The sequence below is a fragment of the Melozone crissalis genome, unplaced genomic scaffold (assembly GCF_028551555.1).
Source record: "Melozone crissalis strain CALT ecotype California unplaced genomic scaffold, PUWL_Pcris_2 ptg000018l_1, whole genome shotgun sequence".
Lineage (NCBI taxonomy): Eukaryota > Metazoa > Chordata > Aves > Passeriformes > Passerellidae > Melozone > Melozone crissalis.
The window spans coordinates 1,458,781-1,479,679 of NW_026535796.1; the positions used below are offsets into that span (position 1 = coordinate 1,458,781).

The following is a 20,899-nucleotide window of genomic DNA, read 5'->3' on the forward strand; positions in this document are numbered from 1 at the left end:
ATATTGTATATTGTATATTATATACCATATTGTTATATTGTATATAACAATAAGGATTGTTATATACAATCCTTAGTTCAACTATGGGAGGATGTGCAGAGCCAGCACCTTGAGCTGGAGGTGCAAAGTGTGTTAAGTCACTGCTGAACTTGAAAGTCTGCCTGGCTGCTGGAGCTCTGTGAGGAAACAGCTGGCTTTGGGGCTTCCACTTAAAATATTTACACTTGGGCATGGTCCACTGTGCTGAGAATGAATAACTAGACATTCTGGAGAGTGCAAATAACATAAAGGAATGTGGCAGGCCAGCATGGTGCCTTTAGGGGTACCTCATGCTGTGAAACAGCCAGAGCTCACCTGATGTGCCTGTGCTGCTGCCTCTTGGCATCCTCTCCCAGCCTGTTGAGGGACGGCGAGCGGCTCCGGGAGGACGGAGTGTAACTCCCCACAGTTTTTACAGTTCCATTGGGATTATTCTGCATCTGTTGGAGCAGGTGAGGGGAAAGGCTGCGGTGTGAAGAGGCAGAGGAGGAAGCTGACCACTCGGGGAGGTTGTTGATGTTCAGGTTGTTGTCGCTGTTGGAGCGGAGCAGGATCCGGGGGGCTGCCAAGGTGCTGGGAGGCCTCCTCCTCCTGTTGGAGTAGGTGGGAGCCTCCCTAAAGGGCACTGTGCAAAGAGAGACATGGAGGGTGAGCTCAGATTATTTCACATTCATGTGTGTTTACCGCCACAAGCAACATATGGCATTGTTTCTTCTGCAGAGACAGAAACACCACCTTGCCAGCAGAGCTGATCAAATTATCCTTAGAACATCATTAAATCAAAAACAACAGAGCAACATGAACCTGTTTGATGGCTTGAATACACGGTGAGGCAACACCAGTGCCCTGAGCCTGCTGAGCACTCTGAACTGTGCTCTAGGAAATGGGAAACACCTCATTATTGCCAAGTTTGAGGCTCAGATAGTTCATTTTCCTGCTGTGTTGTCACATTCAGTCAGAAAGGCACAGAACAGGGCTGCCCAGCAGAATTCCTGATCCATGGACTTGCAGTTTCCATCCCCCAGCTGGTACCCAAACTGTTCCAGGCCTAAGTTCAAGTTCAGGCCTAACCTGAAATCTGTGAACAGTCACCTTATCCCCATCTTGCAGGTTAAAAATCGAGGACACAGCTTGCTGTCCTGGCAGAACTCTATTACACTGCTGCAATCCCCAGGCATTCCCCTCTTTCTAATCCTGGCATCCCTACCACATCCATTACTATGGTATATGGAGCATATCACCCCAGGGTAATACACTGGCTCCATCACGTGCCACGTCCCAGAGGGAACACCAGGATATCCAAAAGCTCCAAGAAACTCCTTAATGGAAGAGCCACAACACAAAACAAAGCGAGGGCAACACAAATCTCACTCAGAGCAGAGGGTCCAGCCCTCCATGTGTGCTCCTGGTTCACACAAGCATTTACACCATCTTCCACATCTCCTTTTCCCACTCCGGTGGGTCAGTTTGTCCCAAGTGCAACTTAGAAGGCAAATCCCTCATAAAAAAGCAACGAGTTATCAGCAGATGGGATAGCATTTCCTGCCCTGTCATAAAGGAATTGACCCCAAAACCACATGCTGGCCTTGATCCCCATTATTGCAACTGCCCTCATTAATTTCTCTCAGTGGAGCTCGTGGGGTCACAGGACCTGAGCCAAAGTGCACAGATTTACATCCAAAAAGTGGATATAACAGTGGTATAACTAACAAAATGGAGCCAGGCACTATCCTGAGGGCTTCACTGAACTGTTGTAATTCTCAAAGAAAAAAATCATATGTAAATTGGGAAAGAAGACCCACAAAATATCATTCTTTATGTCTAAAGTGCCAGTAAGTGCCATTTATAAAGAGCCAGAAATGTCTACTCATTCAATACCCTTCAAAACCACACAAAAAGCCAGAATAAGAATGTCTGTCATACTGTGCAAGTAAATAAATTCACATAAATATGAATATAGATAGAAATCAATCTGTCCTGCCTTGAAATAGAGCCTTTAATTGAGAGAACAAAGCAAAATTTAAGGTTTCAGTGCAAAACTGAGAGCATATTTATAGCATAAAATAGAGATGGAACTGCGAGTAAAAGAATGGTTTGTATCATTTTCACCAGAGTCAGTTTATGATTACAGTTTATCAATTACAATTCTGAATATTTTACAATAACATCCTTTGTATTTCCAGTGAGCTGAAACTTCCTCTAGTAAACAACTCAACAACCTCTGAACAACCAAACACGGGAACAGCGTGCACAGAAAGGGCTTCAATTCATTCCCATGCTTCCTTTGAAATAAGGGAAATAGCCTTTAAAAGCTTTAAATGGGAGACAGCACACAAGTCCAATGCTTATGCTGGAAACTAGAAGAAACTCTGGATAATTTTCCTGACATTTCAAGTTTTTTCCCATTCCATATTTCTTTAAGATTTCAAAGCAGCTGAGCGTGTCATGAGAGCACCTTGGTGCTTCAGGTGTCACAGTGAAAGCCCCAGTTAGTGCTAACTTCCAGCAAACTCACAGCATTTATCTCCAAAACTGGCACATACAGACCCTTACGTTGATATGTGGTGCAGAGATGCAGCATTTCTACATTCCTTTTATTTTTGACATTTGAAATACAGCTCCAGAAAGCACTACATTGAAGGTGGGGATCTTTTCCAGGTACAACAAAGCAGAATTCAGTCAAGGGGAAAACACACAAACTGAGTACAGGGGATGTTTGGCACACTCAGGTTTGCTACCAAAAGCTCCAATGCTGTTCCCCCAGCTCACCAAAGTTTGCCTTGGATTCAGTAAAAATTGGGTCTGACCTTTAGATTTCAATTTCTCATTAAGCTGACAGCAGCCTGCCCAGCCCTTACAGCCACAGGCTGAGAAAACAAAATCCTGCCAGCGTTTTGGGGATGTTTACTGGGACTCTGGAGAGGATTGTGGAGTCTCTGCTGGTGGCAGGGGGAGGGAGGACAAGGACAGGGTGCCAGGGCACGGTGACAGCACGGACACAGAGCTGCAGGACACATCTGTACTGACAGATTGGAGAAGCCACCCTCAGGCACCAGAGGAAAGGAAATCTTCCCTTATACACCTCAGGAGCATTTTACAAGTGCATTTAAGAGTTTAGATTTTGTTTTGCTATTAATGTTCTATTCTTGAGGAGAGAACTACGAGCAAAATTAGCCTTTACTACAGGAAATAAACAGGGAAGGGGACAACTAATTACACCAATTGATGCGTGTCTAACACAAATCTTTTATAGAAAGAGTTAAAAATAAGCATTTCTGTGCCTGAAGTGATTAATATTCCACCCAACTGTTTCTTTTCCCCAGCAATCTGCAAACTGTAAGTGGGTGGGTATTTTTTTAGCTACTTCTTATCAGCATTATTTCTATTATTTTCACAATTAAAAAACAGAACTACAACAAAAAATGATGAAATGCAAATGTCCATGCTCTAGTCCCTGTTGGACTCTGCTTTCCCCTAATATTTCACCACGTTTCAGAACTGCAAGAATAACTGTGGCAAAACTTGTTTGGGAAAGACACTTAATATAAAATGACATGAAAATGCCTGAACCAATTCCATGCACCAAAAGTTTAAATTTATCATCCCTAAAAGCATACTTGAAAGTACCACATAATCCTTCCTCCAGCTCTCTGAATTCTATTCCTGGCACTTCATACATCTGAAGGTGCAATTCAGCACCATTCACTGACAAAATTCACCTAGGAAAATCCTTCCATGTCTCCAAATGCATTTCCTAGGGAACAAAAACATTTTTATAACTACTTGATTCTTCAGAGAAAATCCTAAAAGGAATAAAGTCACATCCAGCTTTAATACCCACTTGCCTAAACGGACTGTCTAACATCAAATAACGTTGAGAAAGAAATCGCAGGAATTGATTAATTATAGAGTCACTAAGCTTATCATATTAAATGTACACAAGAAAACACCAGTCTGAAACATCAAAGTGTTCTGCTTTCATCGCTTACCTTCTTTCTTTGTGAAGGCATTTAACAAAGACTTCATTTTCCCTTTTTACTTTAGCAGCAATCCCCTCATTATATAACCTTTGCAGGCAAGAAAGAGGCAAAAAAAGATTTAAAAAAATAAAAGATAATAATATTTAAAAAAAAAAACACCAACAATCAAGCTACCCAATTTCTATGTGTTCAGGCTGGCTGCACCCTGACATAAGCAGCAGGTTTCTGGGCACTGTGGAATTGCGAGCATAGCTGGGCATGCAGTACCCAGCGTTCTGGTGACAAAGCCCACCCCACATTCTGTCTGTCAGCTGGGAGCCAACTGTGCACAGACTGGAGCTGCTCAAAAAAAAAAAAAAAAGGGAAGAAGAAAAAAAAAAAAAAGAAAAGCGCTCCCGCTATCTCTCGCAGCATTAGTCATGTGAACCTGCCGCCGCCACAGCCCCGCAGAGCAGACGCGGCTCCCGCTCCCAGCCCCGGGAGCTGCGGGGCAACATTCCCCCATTCCCCTGCCCAGGCGGGAGAGGGGCTGGGGCTGGGCACGGGAGAGCCGGCCAGGGCTGGGAGCTGCCGGGGACCTGCCTTTGGCTCTCAACTTGCACAGCTGCCTCGGTGCTCAGAGCATCCCACTGTTTATTCGCTTGTTGCTATTTATGTGTTTGTTGCTGTTTACTCACTTTTTGCTATTCATTTCCTTTCCCCTATCTGTTTCCTTTTCACTGTTTCTTTTCCCCCATCGATTTCCCCCTCTGCTCTTCACTTTTTGCCATTTATTACCGTTCCCCTATTTATTTATTTATTTATTTATTCCAAAGGACCAATCTGAGGAGAAGCACCAATCGCCCCAAGCTTCACACAATGACCACGTTAAGGATGGAGCCAGACCTGCCACTACATAGAATCTCTCACCTATATTCCAGTTTGAAACAGAGGGAATGATTTTCCTGTATTCCAGTTTCAAACAGAAGGGATGATACAAGCACAATTATTCTCCCCTCCCCTTCCATCGCTCTGGAATAAAACAGAATTTCTTTTTGGACTTCAGAGCACGAGTATGCTTACTTCAGAGTAAGAATACCAAAAGAAAATCGACGAAGCTCGTTTGGTAACTGCGATGCAGATGCCAGGAAATACAACATATAACCAGAGAAGTTTGGAAATTCTTAATTCTGAATGAAAAAGAAACCCAGGGATGACTGTGCTTGGCAGTGCAAACATGCTTCCAGAGGAAGAGCAGATAACTGAAACAGGCATATAGGAAGGAGGGGGAGGTGCTAAAAATCACAAAAATTTTAAGCAGATCTACTTAAATCTATGATGTAAAGATTCCAAAGGATAAGAAATTCACGGTCTAATAAAAAAGAGCAACCTACATTAAAAAATTGCCTTTTAGTAATATAAACTATATAACAGGTAATAAATATTTATTCTATTTCAGGCTTCTTCACTCATCACTAATACATCTATTTGGAAAATCAAGGGGTTTCTTACAGAGAAAACTGCTTCAAGAAAGATAGAAAATAAATTACCTAAATGGATTTAATATCTGTGTGCATAGTGATCTCACAGTTAACATGGAACTGAAAAGAATTAGTAAGCATAAATAAATTTAACAGTTTAAACTTAATTTAACATCACAGTGTTTAATTTACAAAGAAAATAATATTTCCCTAATATAATTTTACATTTGGTTTAATTTATTTTTGAAAGCAACTATCCTTAGCAGGTGGGACTCTTAGCAGAGGAAATGGACACAGCACATGTGCAGGATTAAACATTTTTATTTAACAGGAAAAAACCTTCTTCATGACTTCTAATAGATGCAAGGCTTCCTAAAGAATAACTTTGAACTTTAATTCATTAACTTATAAATATGTGCATTAATTAGCTCCACAGAAGAATCAATATAATTTCCAGAACAAGAACTGCTCCACCAGGGCTGTGCCACTAATTTGAATTATAACCCTGTGTGGGTTCCATTTTCTAATATCTTTATCCAATCCCCTGATTGTATTTGGAGCTGCAAAACACAAAGGAACTAGGAGTGTTAATGGAACCCTTAAACTGCTTTTTCCTTTCTCTGGGTGGAAAGCAGTGACAGCCCAGGCCCCCAAGGACAGGAATTAGGCCAGGGAAGGGTTAACTCAATCCTGCTCATTCCTGTCTGTTCATATACAGTAAAATAAAAACAGACAGGCAACTGTAGTCAATCAAAATCAATCCCAGGGGGGATTTTTATTAGATTCTCACCAGAGCTGTAACATTTCATCATCTGGAGGTTTCTAATCAGTGTTATAAAAACATCCAAAATATGAAAGTCACTTGAAATTATTAAGTTTTGTGGAAATGGTGGGAACTCTTTCAGACCTACACCATCAGAGAGATCACCTGATGAGTGATCATTTTATTCCATTTAACTGTCTGTCTTTCCCCCAACGTAGGAAATGCAATTTCTTCCTACATGGCAGAGCCTCCTGCAATAACCACTATTGTACAATGGAAAATGTGACAATCAAGGAAGTCAGTGAACACTTGCAGCTGCAGTTTTTGAGCTTCTCTCATTTTCACTAATAGCTTATTAGAATTTGTTTATTTTAACACAAGTCCCAAATTCTGCGGTGCTGGCAAATTAAAAAAGAAAATATTCCAGCAGCTTCCACTCCTTCCTGAAAGATTTCTGCCTCACAACTGTAGCCTCGGTATTATCACCTCAGGACAAAAACTTAATAATTTGACTGTGCCCATACCCAAGCATAATATAACCCACAAGCCATTAGCATCCTTAATCTAAAAATCATGAGGAACCTTCCAAATAGAAGTGAGGTAAACCCTCATTTCCCTGCTCCTTTGGTAGGTGCTCAGAAAAACGTGTGGGAGCTCTGCATGTCCATGACTCTGAAAGAAAAAAGCCACCTTAAACAGAAACTAAACATTCTCAGGCTAATTTTGATGAACCTTTCTTGTGCATTTCTAACACCAGTTTTTATGGGTATTTAAATCCATAACCCCCATTAGAAATCTATGGAAAATCAGTGCCTGACATAATCTTGAGGATCTGTTTTTAGGTACTTAGATGCCCAATGTCTTATTTAATCATCTCTCCAACACACCTTTAGGGTCCAAGGCTTCTTAGATAATGGTCAACCACAGCTATGATTGCTATGCTTTATTCTTTCCTGATTTTGTACATTTTGGAGCTCCTGTCAGAAAAATCCCTCTAGCTGGTACATACATGTAGGTTCTTGTTAAAAATTCAGTCCTTAGCATATAGAAATGCATTTCTCTGCACCATAAAACAGGCTTCCCGTATGCTAAGCCACCAAATGGGGAGTTAGACAAGAAAAGAGAGATTCAAATATAGACTGCAAAGAACATAAAGGCTCTTGGGGAAAAAAAAACCCACCCAACCTAGGCTGCTACAGTGCTTCTAGACGACTGACTTATTCCAGAAAGCCAGAAGGTGGTCACAAACCCAGGCAGGGGTGACAGATTCAGAAGGACTCCACCTCAGAGCAACAACTGAACCGATTTTATAAAGCAAAGTGTTTGGGGTTTTTTTTATTTTGTTCTGAATAAAAAATCTGTGGAGCTTTCTCAGGGAGCTGCAGTTAAAGCAGCTCAGAGAGAGAAGCATCTGAGCCCACTGAAATGCTGCTGGGAGAGCCCAGCCTGGGCTGACCTGCTGTTATATCTCTGTCAGCAGCATCTTAGCACCCAGCTACCCCTGGTATCAACCAGCTCTTGGCAGCAGCCTTGGGGCACTCAGCCTGAGCTCAGGGGTGGAACAGGGGCAGGAGACTGTGAGTAGGAGAGGACAGCAGAGGGATGGCTCAGGAACAGATGGCAGGAGTTATCAATTAGAAAAAAAGCAAAAAATAGCAGTGGGAGCTGCACAGCCATGTGCCAGACACCCCTTCCGTCACCCGGCACTGCCGCTCCAGGCTGTGCTCACTGTGACAAGGGCCAAGGAACCCAGAACCTGCCCAGAACTTCCTGGAAAACCAACAACAAGGACTTGGAAAGGCTCTGGGCTCAGGCACAGCTCTGGGCATGGCTTAATCACAGGCAATTTCTTGCTTGGTGGAGAGATCTGGCCACAGAATTCAGCAGAAAACACTTTAGTCATTTTAATAACAAAGCATAGGAGGTGTATGTGTTTGATGGCATAACCCAAATTAATTTAAAAGTTGATGAATCCACAGTTGCCACACATAAATTACATTAAAAATCACAGGAAGTGAAAATCAATCCTTTTTTTCCTTTTCTTTTTTTTTTTTTTTTGCCATATTCAGTTGATTATAAATTATCCCTCACAAAGATTACAGCAGCAATGCAAGGAAAGCACTCAAAGAGCTGAATGTGCCTGAGAAGGGAAATCAGTTCACCTCAGGGCTTTACTTGCAGATGCTCGCGCATCAAGGAGAGACAGAGGATCTTCTGGTTAGATTACATTCAAAAATTGCTAAGTATTGCTTCAAAACTTGCTACATGTCAGAGCAAATGTCTGACATCTCTCTGAGAGGTTGGAAGGTACTAAGTGGAGAAATTATGATCCAGAAGAGTCTGAATAAGATTCAAAAAGAAAAATTACCAGGCTCAATGTGGCAATACTTGCAAATATCCAAAGCTCTGCCTGCGGCAATACAGATACATAGATCAGAATTTACCTGAGAATAGAGATAAAACTTCTGTCCCCAAGGATGAGAGATGGCTTTGTGTGAGGAATCTGGGTCAGGGGTGCAGAGAAAAGTGAACAATAAAAGGTTAAAAGGTGGGGAAATGAAACCCTCCAATTCTCTGGGAAAGACTGGAATCGGGGAGGAAACAATGGCCAATAATGAGGGAAAAGTCTTGCAAGTAGCAGCTTGAAGAGAGAGAGAAAAGCAAAAGCAGTGACAGAAAGCTCTGATAGCTGAAGGAGAATTTAAAAACAAGATTGAGATCTATCAGCAATGTGGAAGCAAGCAGCCAATCTGAATAAAATGTGGCTGGCTGGCTTTCATTCTAACAGGTATATTGCTGTAAAAGAAGCAACTTATCCAAATAAAGCCATGTATTCTCTGTAGTTCTGGAGAACATTCTCCCTGGAATGGGAAGACCAGCTCTGACAAGGCTTTCTCAAGATTTTATGCTCCCAGAGCACTCACAGCCCCTCATTTCTATAAGTCCTGTTTGGGTTGAAAGTAACATCCACTCTTACTCTGAATAATACAAATAACTTCAATAAATATTTGTGCACTCTGATAACAAAGAGTTTTCTCTGCTGGCCATGAAGACAAGGAAAAATAGAATCTTTTAAAAAGTAAATCGTTTTTGTGAACTCTTTCAGAAAAAGGCAAAAAGTGATTTGCAGTCAGTAAAACACAAAACTACTAGTCGTAATTGATTTCTTTAAATATGAACTGGGCTTATTTCAAGGTGTGTTTTTTATCAGCAAATAGAACTCCTCCAGAGTGGTTCATCTTTACACAGCAGCAAACTCTGAGTAACCAGCTCCTTACAAGTGTCCTTGAAGCAATAGATGAACAACTTGAGAGTATTTGGACAGAAGGATCCATTTAGCTCAGACAATCAACTTGAACTGAAAGCAGTCAGTTGTGAACCCCTGAAGCTGCATTCTTTTGCTTCCAACAAGAAGAAAGAAAATAGGAATGAAATATAATTATATCCCACTACAAATTCTTCTGCTCTCTAAAAAAGCTGGTGAAAGGATGGTGCAATTTTCCCCACTAATAACACACTGAGAAATCTTGTCCTGATGCAGCATCACTCAGAAGGACTGAAGTACACAACAAATTAATTTCATTCCTGGCATTATGTATACACTGAGTTGGGAAAAAATATCACTTAACATCCGGGGCTGTGCATATCCCAACCCAAGTAGTTTATGCTGGGGAAAAAAAATAACAAAGCCATGTCATTCAGAGAGAGTTTCATGGCTGGTGGCTCCTGTAACAAAGACTCTTCCCCTGAATTTGACACTCATGGGCCTCGGATGCAGCATCTGAATTTGTGGCTGCAGCCCAATGTCACAGAGGAGAACAAGGACAAATGCAACTACACAAGATGCTGAGCAAATTATCTGCACCAATATTGGGCTGCACCACGCATCCATGTCCTGGTGTTGTACAGAAAACAATATAATTTTGCCTTGGTGTAACTTTCTTCCTACCAGAAGCTCTGCATGAATTCCTTAAATCATTATGTTGTTTCAGGCTTTATTCAGTGATTTGATTTCACTGCTTTAATCTAAGTGTGAACCTCTTTAGTAAATAGTGGGACAAAGCATCTGTGCTTCCAAAAGTGTTGGTGGATCGTGTCAGTTTTATTTAGAATAACACCATTTTCATAATTGAAAAGTGTATATTGCTCTCAATGGAAGAAAAAAAAAGATTGGACTCTTGTAGAAGTTTCAAAATATATAACTGGTCAGATGTTAAAGTTCATGCATGAGTGTGAGTGTGCCAAGGCAGGTAGGGTAAGAAAACAGCAAAGAAAGAAATTCATAATATTTTCTTTTAGCTCCAGCTCCTCCTTCTTCTCCAGCTCTTAAATCCTGGTGTGCTTCACTGCCATTTTTCAATCTCATTTCCCCTTCTTCTCATTGCTACAGTTGCCTTTCACTGCTTCCCTCACCAATTCCCTAAGGATAATCTTCCTGCCACCCAGATCCATCAGGAAATAAATGGCATGTAAGAGCAGGCCAGGAGAGAGAATTTCTAGAAGATACCACATCATGGCAAAGTTACATAAAGTTGGCAACCAAGACAAAGGGATGGGGATAGAAGAGGAGCTGGTCACAAGAAAACAGCAACTAGAAGAGGAAGATTCATGGGAGGTTGCAACATTTAAATGCATTAACAACAGTGGAAATAAGCCAAAGTTTAATTGTGACGAGAGGAGGGAACAATCAAGCAGTAAATACAACATTACTGTAAGTTTTCACTGGTTTATTGCACTTTGGGGGGAATCCTTTCATGGAGTAAAGAATACAGCATTTTACTGAGGAGACAGAGCTGGGCTTGAGCTGTCAGCAAAGGAACTGAAACTCTGGGAGCTTTTCCCTCTGCTGGCTGGCTTCCCACAGGTACTGCCACTTTATGATGTATTTAATGACAAAAACCTGCATTGCCACTTTCATTCTCATTTTACAGCAGAGCCCATTTTTATCCTGGCAGAAGCATTGGTAAGCCAGAAACTAAGCACCAGGAGAACTGAATTATTGACTCTGCAGCCTCCTTGAAGCCCAGGAATCTGCAAGAAGTGAGAAGAGAATTTAGGGAGAGAATCCTGGTGGGGGTTGTGGGTGTAGAAAGCAAAAAGCATTTCTGTGATTGTAGATTCTCAAATGTGGAGCTAGTGAGACCTGTCATTATGGCACCCCACATTATCCTCAGCACAGTTATTCCCCTCTTACCTAAGTGACTTTCAAGAATTACTCCTCTGCTCTTATTCTCATCATCTCAATTCCAAAATGGACCTAAGAACCAAGTAATTCACACTGACACTTCTGAGAAAAGGCACATTTGGGTTACCTGAGCAGAGAGTCTCCCACTGCAAACTTCCAGTTGTCTTTTCTGCTAAAGATGGGAGATACACAACCATTCACCCCCCAAAATATCTTCTCTCCTAAATAGGGGATTTAGGAGAGAAGATATTCTATAGCAAGCTCTATCCAAAGTCATGTTATTAAGAAGGATCTTTAAAAGATAAAACCCAATAATTTAAGCTGATAATTGTCTCGCTATCCTTAGCTTCATTTAGACATTTGGTTTAAATAGAAACTAAAACATTGCTGACTTATTCATTAAAATAACAGTATTTTAAATTGTATTAGTAGCCTACATTTCTTCATCTCAAAAATAACTGCTAATGAATCATGCTGGTACCACTAAGAAAGGATAAAAAAAGCCTGCATCCGCTGAGGCAGGGGGTTATCTCTGTACAAATATGTAGGTGTTTGCAGCATTTATAATGTTCTCAGTGCTGAATCCCATTGAGAAAGGAAAGCTTGCTCACTGAAGGGGTTCTGAGGTGGATTAATGATTTAAGTGATGTCACAATACTCTCCCTACTTCTGCTTCAAGGCATCATCACATGTGTTTTACAATATTTGAAAATGTTGAGGAAAGATTTCTTTTCCCATCCTGTTTCTTGATGCTTCCAGCAGATTAAGTTTCGCACTGACAGCTGGGTTTAGATTTTACGTAACAAGAACACAAAAAAGGGCTGTTGTTAAATAGGTTAGTAAGTCAGAGCAGGTAAATAAGATCAGTTGAAAGAATAAAGAAGGTGCAGGCTTTAAAACCATCATCAAAAAGTAATTTTATGTATAAACTATTTCAGAAGCAGTGTCATCTATTCTTATGTTCCTGGCATAAATCAGATGTTCATTAATTCAGTGGAAAATGCATGGCTGACATCCAAGACATTACTATGAAAAGAGAAGAGTTCTGGATATTATTTGGCAGTCCCACCCCCGGACATCATGACTACTACAATGAAATTTGACTTCCGTGTTCAAGTTTCAAAATAACTCTGTTTTCTTCCGGACAAGAACTGATGCAAATAGTGCTAATGCACATCCCTTAAAAAGAATGGGATCAGAGAAAGGAGAGGAATTGTATGAATATGGGAACTGCATTGGGTTGCTCTCTACTAAGTCATGGCATCCCAGATGCAGATTCTTGATGGCTCTGAGTAGCTGCAGAATGTGTGTTTAGGAGAGGAATCATTCTCACTTTGGTGTCACCTGTACACTGGTGACATGTGTGTGACTATTCCATGTGTCCAGCAGCACTTCCACTGGAGGAAGGATCATTTGGCATCAGTCACCTAGGATCCAGTCTGTGGCCATCTACAGAAGCACGCCTAATTTAAGATGATGACTGCACTCACAAATTCAAGGGCGCAATTCAGGCATTAAATGTTTCAGGAACAAAACCATACATCTTTATAAACAAAAATAAGTGCATGAAGAATACACTGTATATCCAGAGAAAAAAGTGGATAAGACAGAAAACATAAAACAGGGTGACATCAAATATGCATTTCAGATACATTAGGAAGCTTCAGCTGAGGAGTGAATTCAAATCACTTGCAATATTTTTTGTTTGCTAGAGACCTAAACCAAAGGAAATAGCCAGCCCTCAGCTCCACCAGCGCTGAGGGAACAATCAGAGAGTTTCTCTAGGAACAATCCTGCAAGAATTCTGATCAGCTTTGTCTTCTGAGGAGCCACTGCTACAAACAGAGAGGTGACCACAGAATCCAGGACACCTCTGTTACAGCAGGGGACAGAAACACAGAGATTATTCTCATTCCCTGTGTCAAGTTCCCAGTGGGGGTCAGGAAAAGCCTAAAGTCATTCTCTCAGCTGGGTGATGATGGGTGGAGGGTGGTAAAACAGAATATATATAAAAATTTAAAAGTTGAGGAAAACTTCTATAGAATCCCCTCAAGTAAATTTTCCATGGAGTTTTAAGATATCTTTCCTGGCCAAGAATTTGGCAAGAAATTTAGAGATGACTCATCCTAAGACCCCCCTGGCTAGCTGGCTAGGACCATGCTTCACTTTATGTTGGGAAGGAACATCAAAGGTATTATTAGCAGAAAAGGAGAAGAAATAAATGGGGTTCACAGGACACATCCAAGATCAAGAAACAAAGTACAAGTGGAGGTGGAAGGACTGAAAGACAGGAAGAAAATACACCAAAACTCCAGTGATTCCCAGCAAATCTGGGAGCTGTAATCTGGAGGAGGTTCCAGAGGAGCAAATGAAGATGGGTTGCTGCTGTCAGCTGCTCGGGAATGCCACTGCTCCATGACTCAGGGAATGTCAGCAGCACACAGGAGACAGAGTGTGCTGCACGAGGGAGGGAGGTGCAAGCCCTGAAACCTGACTCAGGGTCTGAGCACCAGGCACCAGTTCAAGGATTAATCAAACCAGCCAAAAGCAATGCAGGAAATAGTGAAGATGCAGGAGTAAGCAGTGATTTACATTTATGTAGGAGATTATGAAAAGGAAAGGCTCTGAAAATCCAGTGAGGGAGTCACAGAGTCCTGACACTGGGACAGAGGCACCTCTTACTCTGTGGGTTGTTAAGCAATAAATAAAGGAAAGACACAGTTGTTTAAATTCTAGCCCCAGTAAAGGGGATTTGTTTTTTTGCTCTGGACTCAACGGGGACTGGAATTTCAGTCAGGAAATAAAGAACCCTATGAAGGACACAAGCCAGGACTGCTCCAGACCCAGAGAAATGGACCTTTGTAGGGTAGCTGGAAGACACTACAGGAGATTTTCTGGTCATTAACTGCCAGGAGTGGACAGTCCTGCCTGCAATAGGTATTGCTGAGTGGTAAACAACATCAGAAACAAACCACACGTTCTCCCCCTTTACCAACACCTTACTCTCCCTCAGTGTGCATTTGAATTTTGAATCTCACTAACTGAGCCTCCCTGACCAGTTTTAACCTTCTTCTCTGTTCCTTAAAGGAAGAACTGCCAGGGATTTTGTTGCTATCCACTATTACAGCTGGGAAAACCTTTGTAATTCTAATTGATCTTTCTTATCTCTTCTGCCACTCTCCATTACAGGAAAAAGGAGAAGGGGAAGCAGCTGTCTCCTAACTACAACCATTTTCTTGGCTTTTACACCCTGACATCTCTCAGTATTCTGCATTTTCAGTGCATACCCAGAGCAGGTGATGCCTAAAGTCAGGGACAGAACAAACCTCCCAACACAGCACTGTAAATGCCAGGTGAGAAACACATCTTCACTAATGGGGAGGTCTGCAATGAAAGGACATGCAAACACACACAGGAGGAAAGCAGAAGAGAAAAGAAGCCCCAGGGTCTAGGGACTGTGTTAGCAGTGATGAATAGACCCCATAAGCATTTAACTGCAGGCAAAGGTAGTGTAAGAGCAGAAAGTTCAGGAAACAGGCTGGCAGAAAATAACACCATTGCTCCAGAAATGAAGGAACTGAGGAAGGACACTGTGAGGGGAGGGCTGAAGTAGTTAAACAGGAGTCTAAACCTTACTATGAGACAAAATTAGGGAACAGTTTGAAATAACCCAAAAATAAATGGAAAAGGAGATAGGATATCAAAACAAGGCAGCAATTTAATACTGGGCATTTCTGAACAAACAGGCACAGGCACACATCAGGGACAGAAATCACCACTGTGCCCAACAGGAAATGGTGCCTGCTCCAGTAGGCTTCAGGAACTTTCCAAAACACAGCACACTGAGGAAAAGCTCCTAACTAGAAGAAGGAAGACTTACCTAGCTTGACACTACACGCTAGGAGCTCCCAGGGAACACGGGAGGATCCCAGCAGGCTGATCACACTGCAGGATGACATCCTCAGCTACTCCTGCCAAGAGCAGGATGATCTAAAGCAGCAATTTTTGCATGCAGTCATGCAAGGCACACACAGGTAGTGGGACTTTCAAGCATGACCACAGCAGAAACTTCTTTGGATAATAAAGACCTCTAAGGTCCTCAAGCTAGTGTGGGGAATAAAGTGATGAAAGGAATGAGAACAAGTATTATAAAACAACTTTAGGGTTTGATTCCTTCAAGAACAGAGTAATTTTTTTTAGGAAGGCACTTACTCATTACTAATCTACAGGCATTAAAAATTAGTGTCCTTAATAAGCTGGGAAGGACATTCAAATTTTAGAAGAGTACAAGTACTAAGTAATTCATGTAAGTAACAAAAGCACTTTAGTTCTAGAGCAAAATCCAGCAAGCACTGCTGTGTGTATTCCCAGACCAAGGAGCAAAAGTGAACATGGCTCATGTGTGAATTCCGGATTCACTGCTGGAGGAGTTCTCTAAGTCCACTTAATTGAATTCTGAAAGATAAACTTTACTGGGGTAGAGGCCTAAAAACAATTTTAAAAACCCCAAACATTCTAAAATGTACTTTTTTTACAGCACCAACTACCTGTACAGATCTGGCATTTCTCTGCCTCTCATCACATGGTGCTTAATTGTAGTTAAATTCATTCGTTTTATTCATTGCTTAGATTTTTCATTATATTGTTACACACACAAAACCTCCCACATTATTTGTACTTGGTGACCCCTCAAAACATCATCATTCAGCACTCAAAGGACTGGGATTCTCTCCATATGTATTTAAAAGCAGTTTGACTAAATAAATATATTTCATTTGCAGAATATTGTAGGAGGACTGGAAAGAAAGAAAAAACAATTAAATTGTACCCTATGGAAAAATACCCACTTCTTCATTTTTCTTGAAAGTGTCCAGATCTATACTAAGAAAAATCTTCCACAAATTCATCTTGGAAAAACCAACATTTTTGCTCACTGTGGTTTGAATATTCTGTCCAGTTACATGTCTCTGTGAAAGCCATCATTAGATCATTTTCTGTCCCATAGCAACCACTTTGTTTTCTCAGGGAAATAAAATATTTTCGCCTCCTCAGGCAATACCTTTCTCTGCGTGGTTCCCTAAATGAAGCTGTTTGTAATCCAAAGCTAACATCCCAATTTACACTGGTCCTCTCAAGGATTTATATCTATGGATGTAGAAAATAAACTGCTTGCCAGAGGCTTTTCTAACTCTATATATGTGTGCATGTCCACGCAAGAGTTTAAATTTCACATTTTATACAGAAAGTCTTTTAAAAATAAAGTTTTTCTTTTTTTTTAATAAGCATTTCCTTATTTTAAAATTACAGATTCAAGTTATTAATTTACATCATTAAACAATTATCTGGAAGAGAGTGATGGAAAGAAGAAAGAGGTATTGTTTTAACAGTCTGAAGGTGCAATGATAATTTATATCTGAATTTACTGAGTGATAGGAAAGTAAATAAGCCACCAGAGACTTTCAAGCCACTTGAGAGGATCTTTCTGTAGCTGTCAGAGGTGACAATTTCATGGTAATCCATAAACTTCAGGGCTCCTGGCCACAGCCACCAGTTCTCCAACAAAGGTTCTCAGTTCTTTAACCCAGCCTTCTGTGGAGCTGACTTTGTCTTTAAAAGGATTTTTTAATTATTAAATCACATTAAAGTGACTATACCTATTTTAAATAATTCAGTGGTGCTGTTTCACTGTGCAAGTCACTGCTGAAATTCCCTACAGGCATTACACAGAAGTAAAATGGAGAGGAAGGCAGAGTGGAGTAAAAACCACCAAAGCAGTGGCAAAAAACCCCACAGAAGAAGAATTTGTACCACCCTGTGACTTGCTGTGACCACCTGGGAGCTTGGCTGCTGTCCTGAATGTGGTCTCCATTCAAGCATAAAAGGACTACCATGAAAAAAAAGACTTCAAAATTTAATTTTTTTTTAATTTGGTAATCCTATTACATCTTTCTATGGCATCAAAATGTCATTTATTTAAATTTTAAACAATGTGGGGCACTGGAACATGCAAAAAGTCTTCCAGAGGAAAACTGAAATGAGAGATGAAAGGCTAAACAGGATGCAAACACCCACCCAAAACTCTGTAAGAAGAGAGTAAGAAAAAAAAAAACTTAACTGGCTGTTGTACTACTCCAGCTCTTTAGGAAATGTCATTTCTCCACCCAAATTCTGAAAAAATAAACACTGAGAAGGTTAAAAAGGTTTAAAAAAAGCCAAATGGATTGGTGAAATGTTTCCATCTCCAGACAAGGTTTTCAAACCAGTATAGAAGGAAGGCTGGTAGGAATCAGTTTGCTCTCATGGTACAATTTCAAATTTTTTGTCATTAAGCTTTAATGCAAGGCAAAGACATTATCTGAGCAGCATTTCAATGATGATGCAACGTGATGGGTGCATTGCATAATGTCACAGGATATCAGAAGATGTGTCCTGGTGTAACCTCCCTCGCTCCCAGGGAGAAGCTCCTGAAAATGCAGGAGGCTCCTCACAGCTTGGGAGCCGTCACTGGGAAGTTGTCACTTGTTTTCAATAACTGAGCAGGATTTGTCACTACCCAGCCTCAGTGGGGCCAAATTCTTCCTTATGAAACTGAGCCTCCATTGGCTTCTGCCAGGCTCATCCTTCTCCTTCCATTTGATACAATTCCTGGCTCCTGGGCAAGGAAAAGAAGGGGACAAAATCCACTTCAGGCAAGTGCTGTGCTCCTTCCTTTGGGGGCTGACTCAAAGCTGTGCTAATTAAACCAGGGCTCCAATCCCATCAGTCAGGGATGCCTGGGACAGGGGGACACTTCAGTCACTGTGTCCTGAGACAGGGAGGGCTGATCCAAGAGCTTGCTGGGCTCAGGGAAGTGCTAAACCACCAGCTAAGTCAAGCCTCAATCAGCTCAAAGCAGACAAGCAAATATAAATTAGTGGAAGCAGGACTAGCAGTTTTGCAGATTGGTTTTCTAACCTGTTTTGCATTTTTCATTTTCAGTATTTTGTATTAATTCCTCTGCACATTCATCCTTTTAAGAACTAGATGAGCTCTCAATGCCCTTTTTTAGAGATGAAAGGTGATGCCACACACTGTGGCATCAGTTAAAGATGGAGCAGAATTAGAAAGCCCTGAGATTTTAATTCGTTGTTAAGTAATTGTCATGGCAGCTTCTGACAAGAACAGAAAAATGTCATAAAACTAAGCAGAGCTTAGCAGTCAAGATAATTTTCACCTTCTAATAAAACCAAAGCAGGTACACCTATACATTCCTTTACAAAGCCTGTAACCATGGTAGGAAAAGCAGTACAATTTGATTCTGACAACCTGTAATTCCTCCTTATGCCACAGTTTAAATAAATTTTTTAAAAATCTGCAGGGCCACTACATTATAACTTTAAACCAAGAAACACAAAACCTAATCAAACAGCATTGAAAACTTTATCTTAGCTGGGGCTCAGGGGGCAAGGCTTCAAACATTCCTGTTACAGCACAGCACCACTTTGGCTGAAATAACATTAAATGCCTTGAAAATACATTGGGGAAGAGCAGAGAAGGAAGTTCTAAGGGGACCTATGAACAAACAGTGGCAGGAGCTTGGGGATTGACTACCAGGTCTCCAGGATGGAGAACAGCTTCCCACCTTGGGCAAAGGGCAGAGGACACTGCACAGGAATTCAGATGGTCAACAAACTGAGATATTTTCATTATAATGCTGATTTCACCAAACTCTTCTTCAGACTTCCCTCATCTTGACCAAAATCAAGAAAAGTGCTATTTGAAATATCTAAACAGCTCTGAGTGGGTCAAGGCTGCAGAGGCAAATTAAAAGCTGTCACCCCTATCAATACTGGAGCTTCCAGGCACTGTCACTCTTCATGAACACCAGTCCAAAGGAATCTCCATCCTGGCAATTTCCTATACCAATGTGGAACTAACACTGAGAAATTATTTTTCTTTCAGGCATAAGAGTGGCAAGCAATAGTAATTAATTTTTTTCTAACTGAATGTCTCTCCCCATTTTAAGTGACTTCTTTCCAAACAATAAAGAAGCAAATTAAACCATAATACAGAACAGTTATCCCATATGATTTATTCCTCCAAAATGTACCGTACAAGCATCAAGGAAAACAAGGAATCTGAATCATGTCTTACACTCATGATGGAAAGCATACTAGCTAATCCATCTCGGCTGATTTTAAAAGTTTATTTGGGCTTTAAGAGAACTCTTTAGTGGGGCTTTTGATGCTCCAACATGCATTTAAATCCTGGAAATAATTCCTTTGATCCAGAATCAAACACTCAGTCCCACTCACTTCTGAAACTCAGAACCACAAAGTCATACAGCAGATTTAAAGTGTCAGAAGAGCAAATACCTCTAAAACTACACAAAGTGTGTTTAACATTCCCTTTATGCTTTTGAAAATACTCAGCACACTGAAAAACCTCAGATTTCCTCTTCTATTTTAGAGAATTGGAAGGATTTTCTTCCAAGTTTTGAGAACTTAATTACTCTAAAATGGCTTCTGTCACTCACTGCACCATGAAAAATGGATATGCACATTCCCAGATGTCTGGACACATGTCCATGGAAAAGTGGGCTTGCTGTAGGCATACCACAGGAACTCTTTATGTAAGCTTTCCTCATCTAAAATGGTTTTGATAAACATTTTACAGAATTAAATTTGAGCCTGTATATTCTACAGCCATCTTCTCTGTAATTCTGCATGGCTTGTGCACACACCTTGCAAAAGCCAGAGCAGCATCAAGACCATTGGCTCAATTAAATTCCAAAGCTGGGATGATCAAAAGGATATCCATGCCCAAATTCAGCTGACTTTAAGGGGAAAAAAAAGGAGGGTTTTTTTTAATAATTAAAAAAAATTCAGCCTACAGTGTTCAGTGAAATTTGGAGTCATTGCAAATCACATTAAAACATCAATACGCTAAAACAAAGTAAAATAAATCTGTGTATTAAGAATAACCTTTTCCATTAAATGAGACTGGAAAAAAATCCTATCTGTATTAATGGAAATAAAACATTCCCTTTTTATGCAGAAGTTTTCCAACAACAGCTGTCCTTTTTCTGCTTCACATTTACTGGTTTTCCCAGATAAAAAGGAAGGTAGGACCACCTGGAGCAGCCTACCTGCACACAGAATCCTTGCTGAAGTGTCATCTGCAAGAAAACTGGGAGAGAAGGTGCTCAACTGCATTGTTTTTCCTTAACAACCTAAATATCCAGTACTCCTCGCAGTAACACCACTTTAAAATAAGAGAGTGTTTAGTCTCAAACATCTCAAGAAGTCACAGCCCCTTTGGCACAGGGACTGGGGACATGCAGCATTTAATTGCTTCATGAGATAAATAATTTTGTATATATTTGTGCAATATGAAACATTTAAGGAAGATTATTCTATTAATCAAAATGAATACACTAAACCCACTTTATTCCATCCATCTGGCCAAGGTTCTCAAGGCCATATATGGAGTT

General features: G+C 40.7%; 1 protein-coding gene across 4 annotated transcripts in view; it reads right to left on the reverse strand.

Annotated features, from left to right (window-relative positions):
• SHANK2 (SH3 and multiple ankyrin repeat domains 2) overlaps positions 1-20,899 on the reverse strand; it is a 247,720-nt gene that overhangs the window by 177,655 nt on the left and 49,166 nt on the right. For 2 of the 4 annotated variants that reach the window (XM_054275894.1, XM_054275892.1), the window contains exons 1-2: positions 4,029-4,289; positions 355-664 (exon numbers count right to left, since the gene is read on the reverse strand). In XM_054275894.1, the coding sequence (XP_054131869.1) occupies positions 355-664; positions 4,029-4,065 (347 nt within the window). In that variant the 5' untranslated portion in view covers positions 4,066-4,289. Of the gene's footprint in view, positions 1-354; positions 665-4,028; positions 4,290-20,899 lie in introns of those variants that run through there. The other 2 variants (XM_054275891.1, XM_054275893.1) reach the window with 2 other exon arrangements.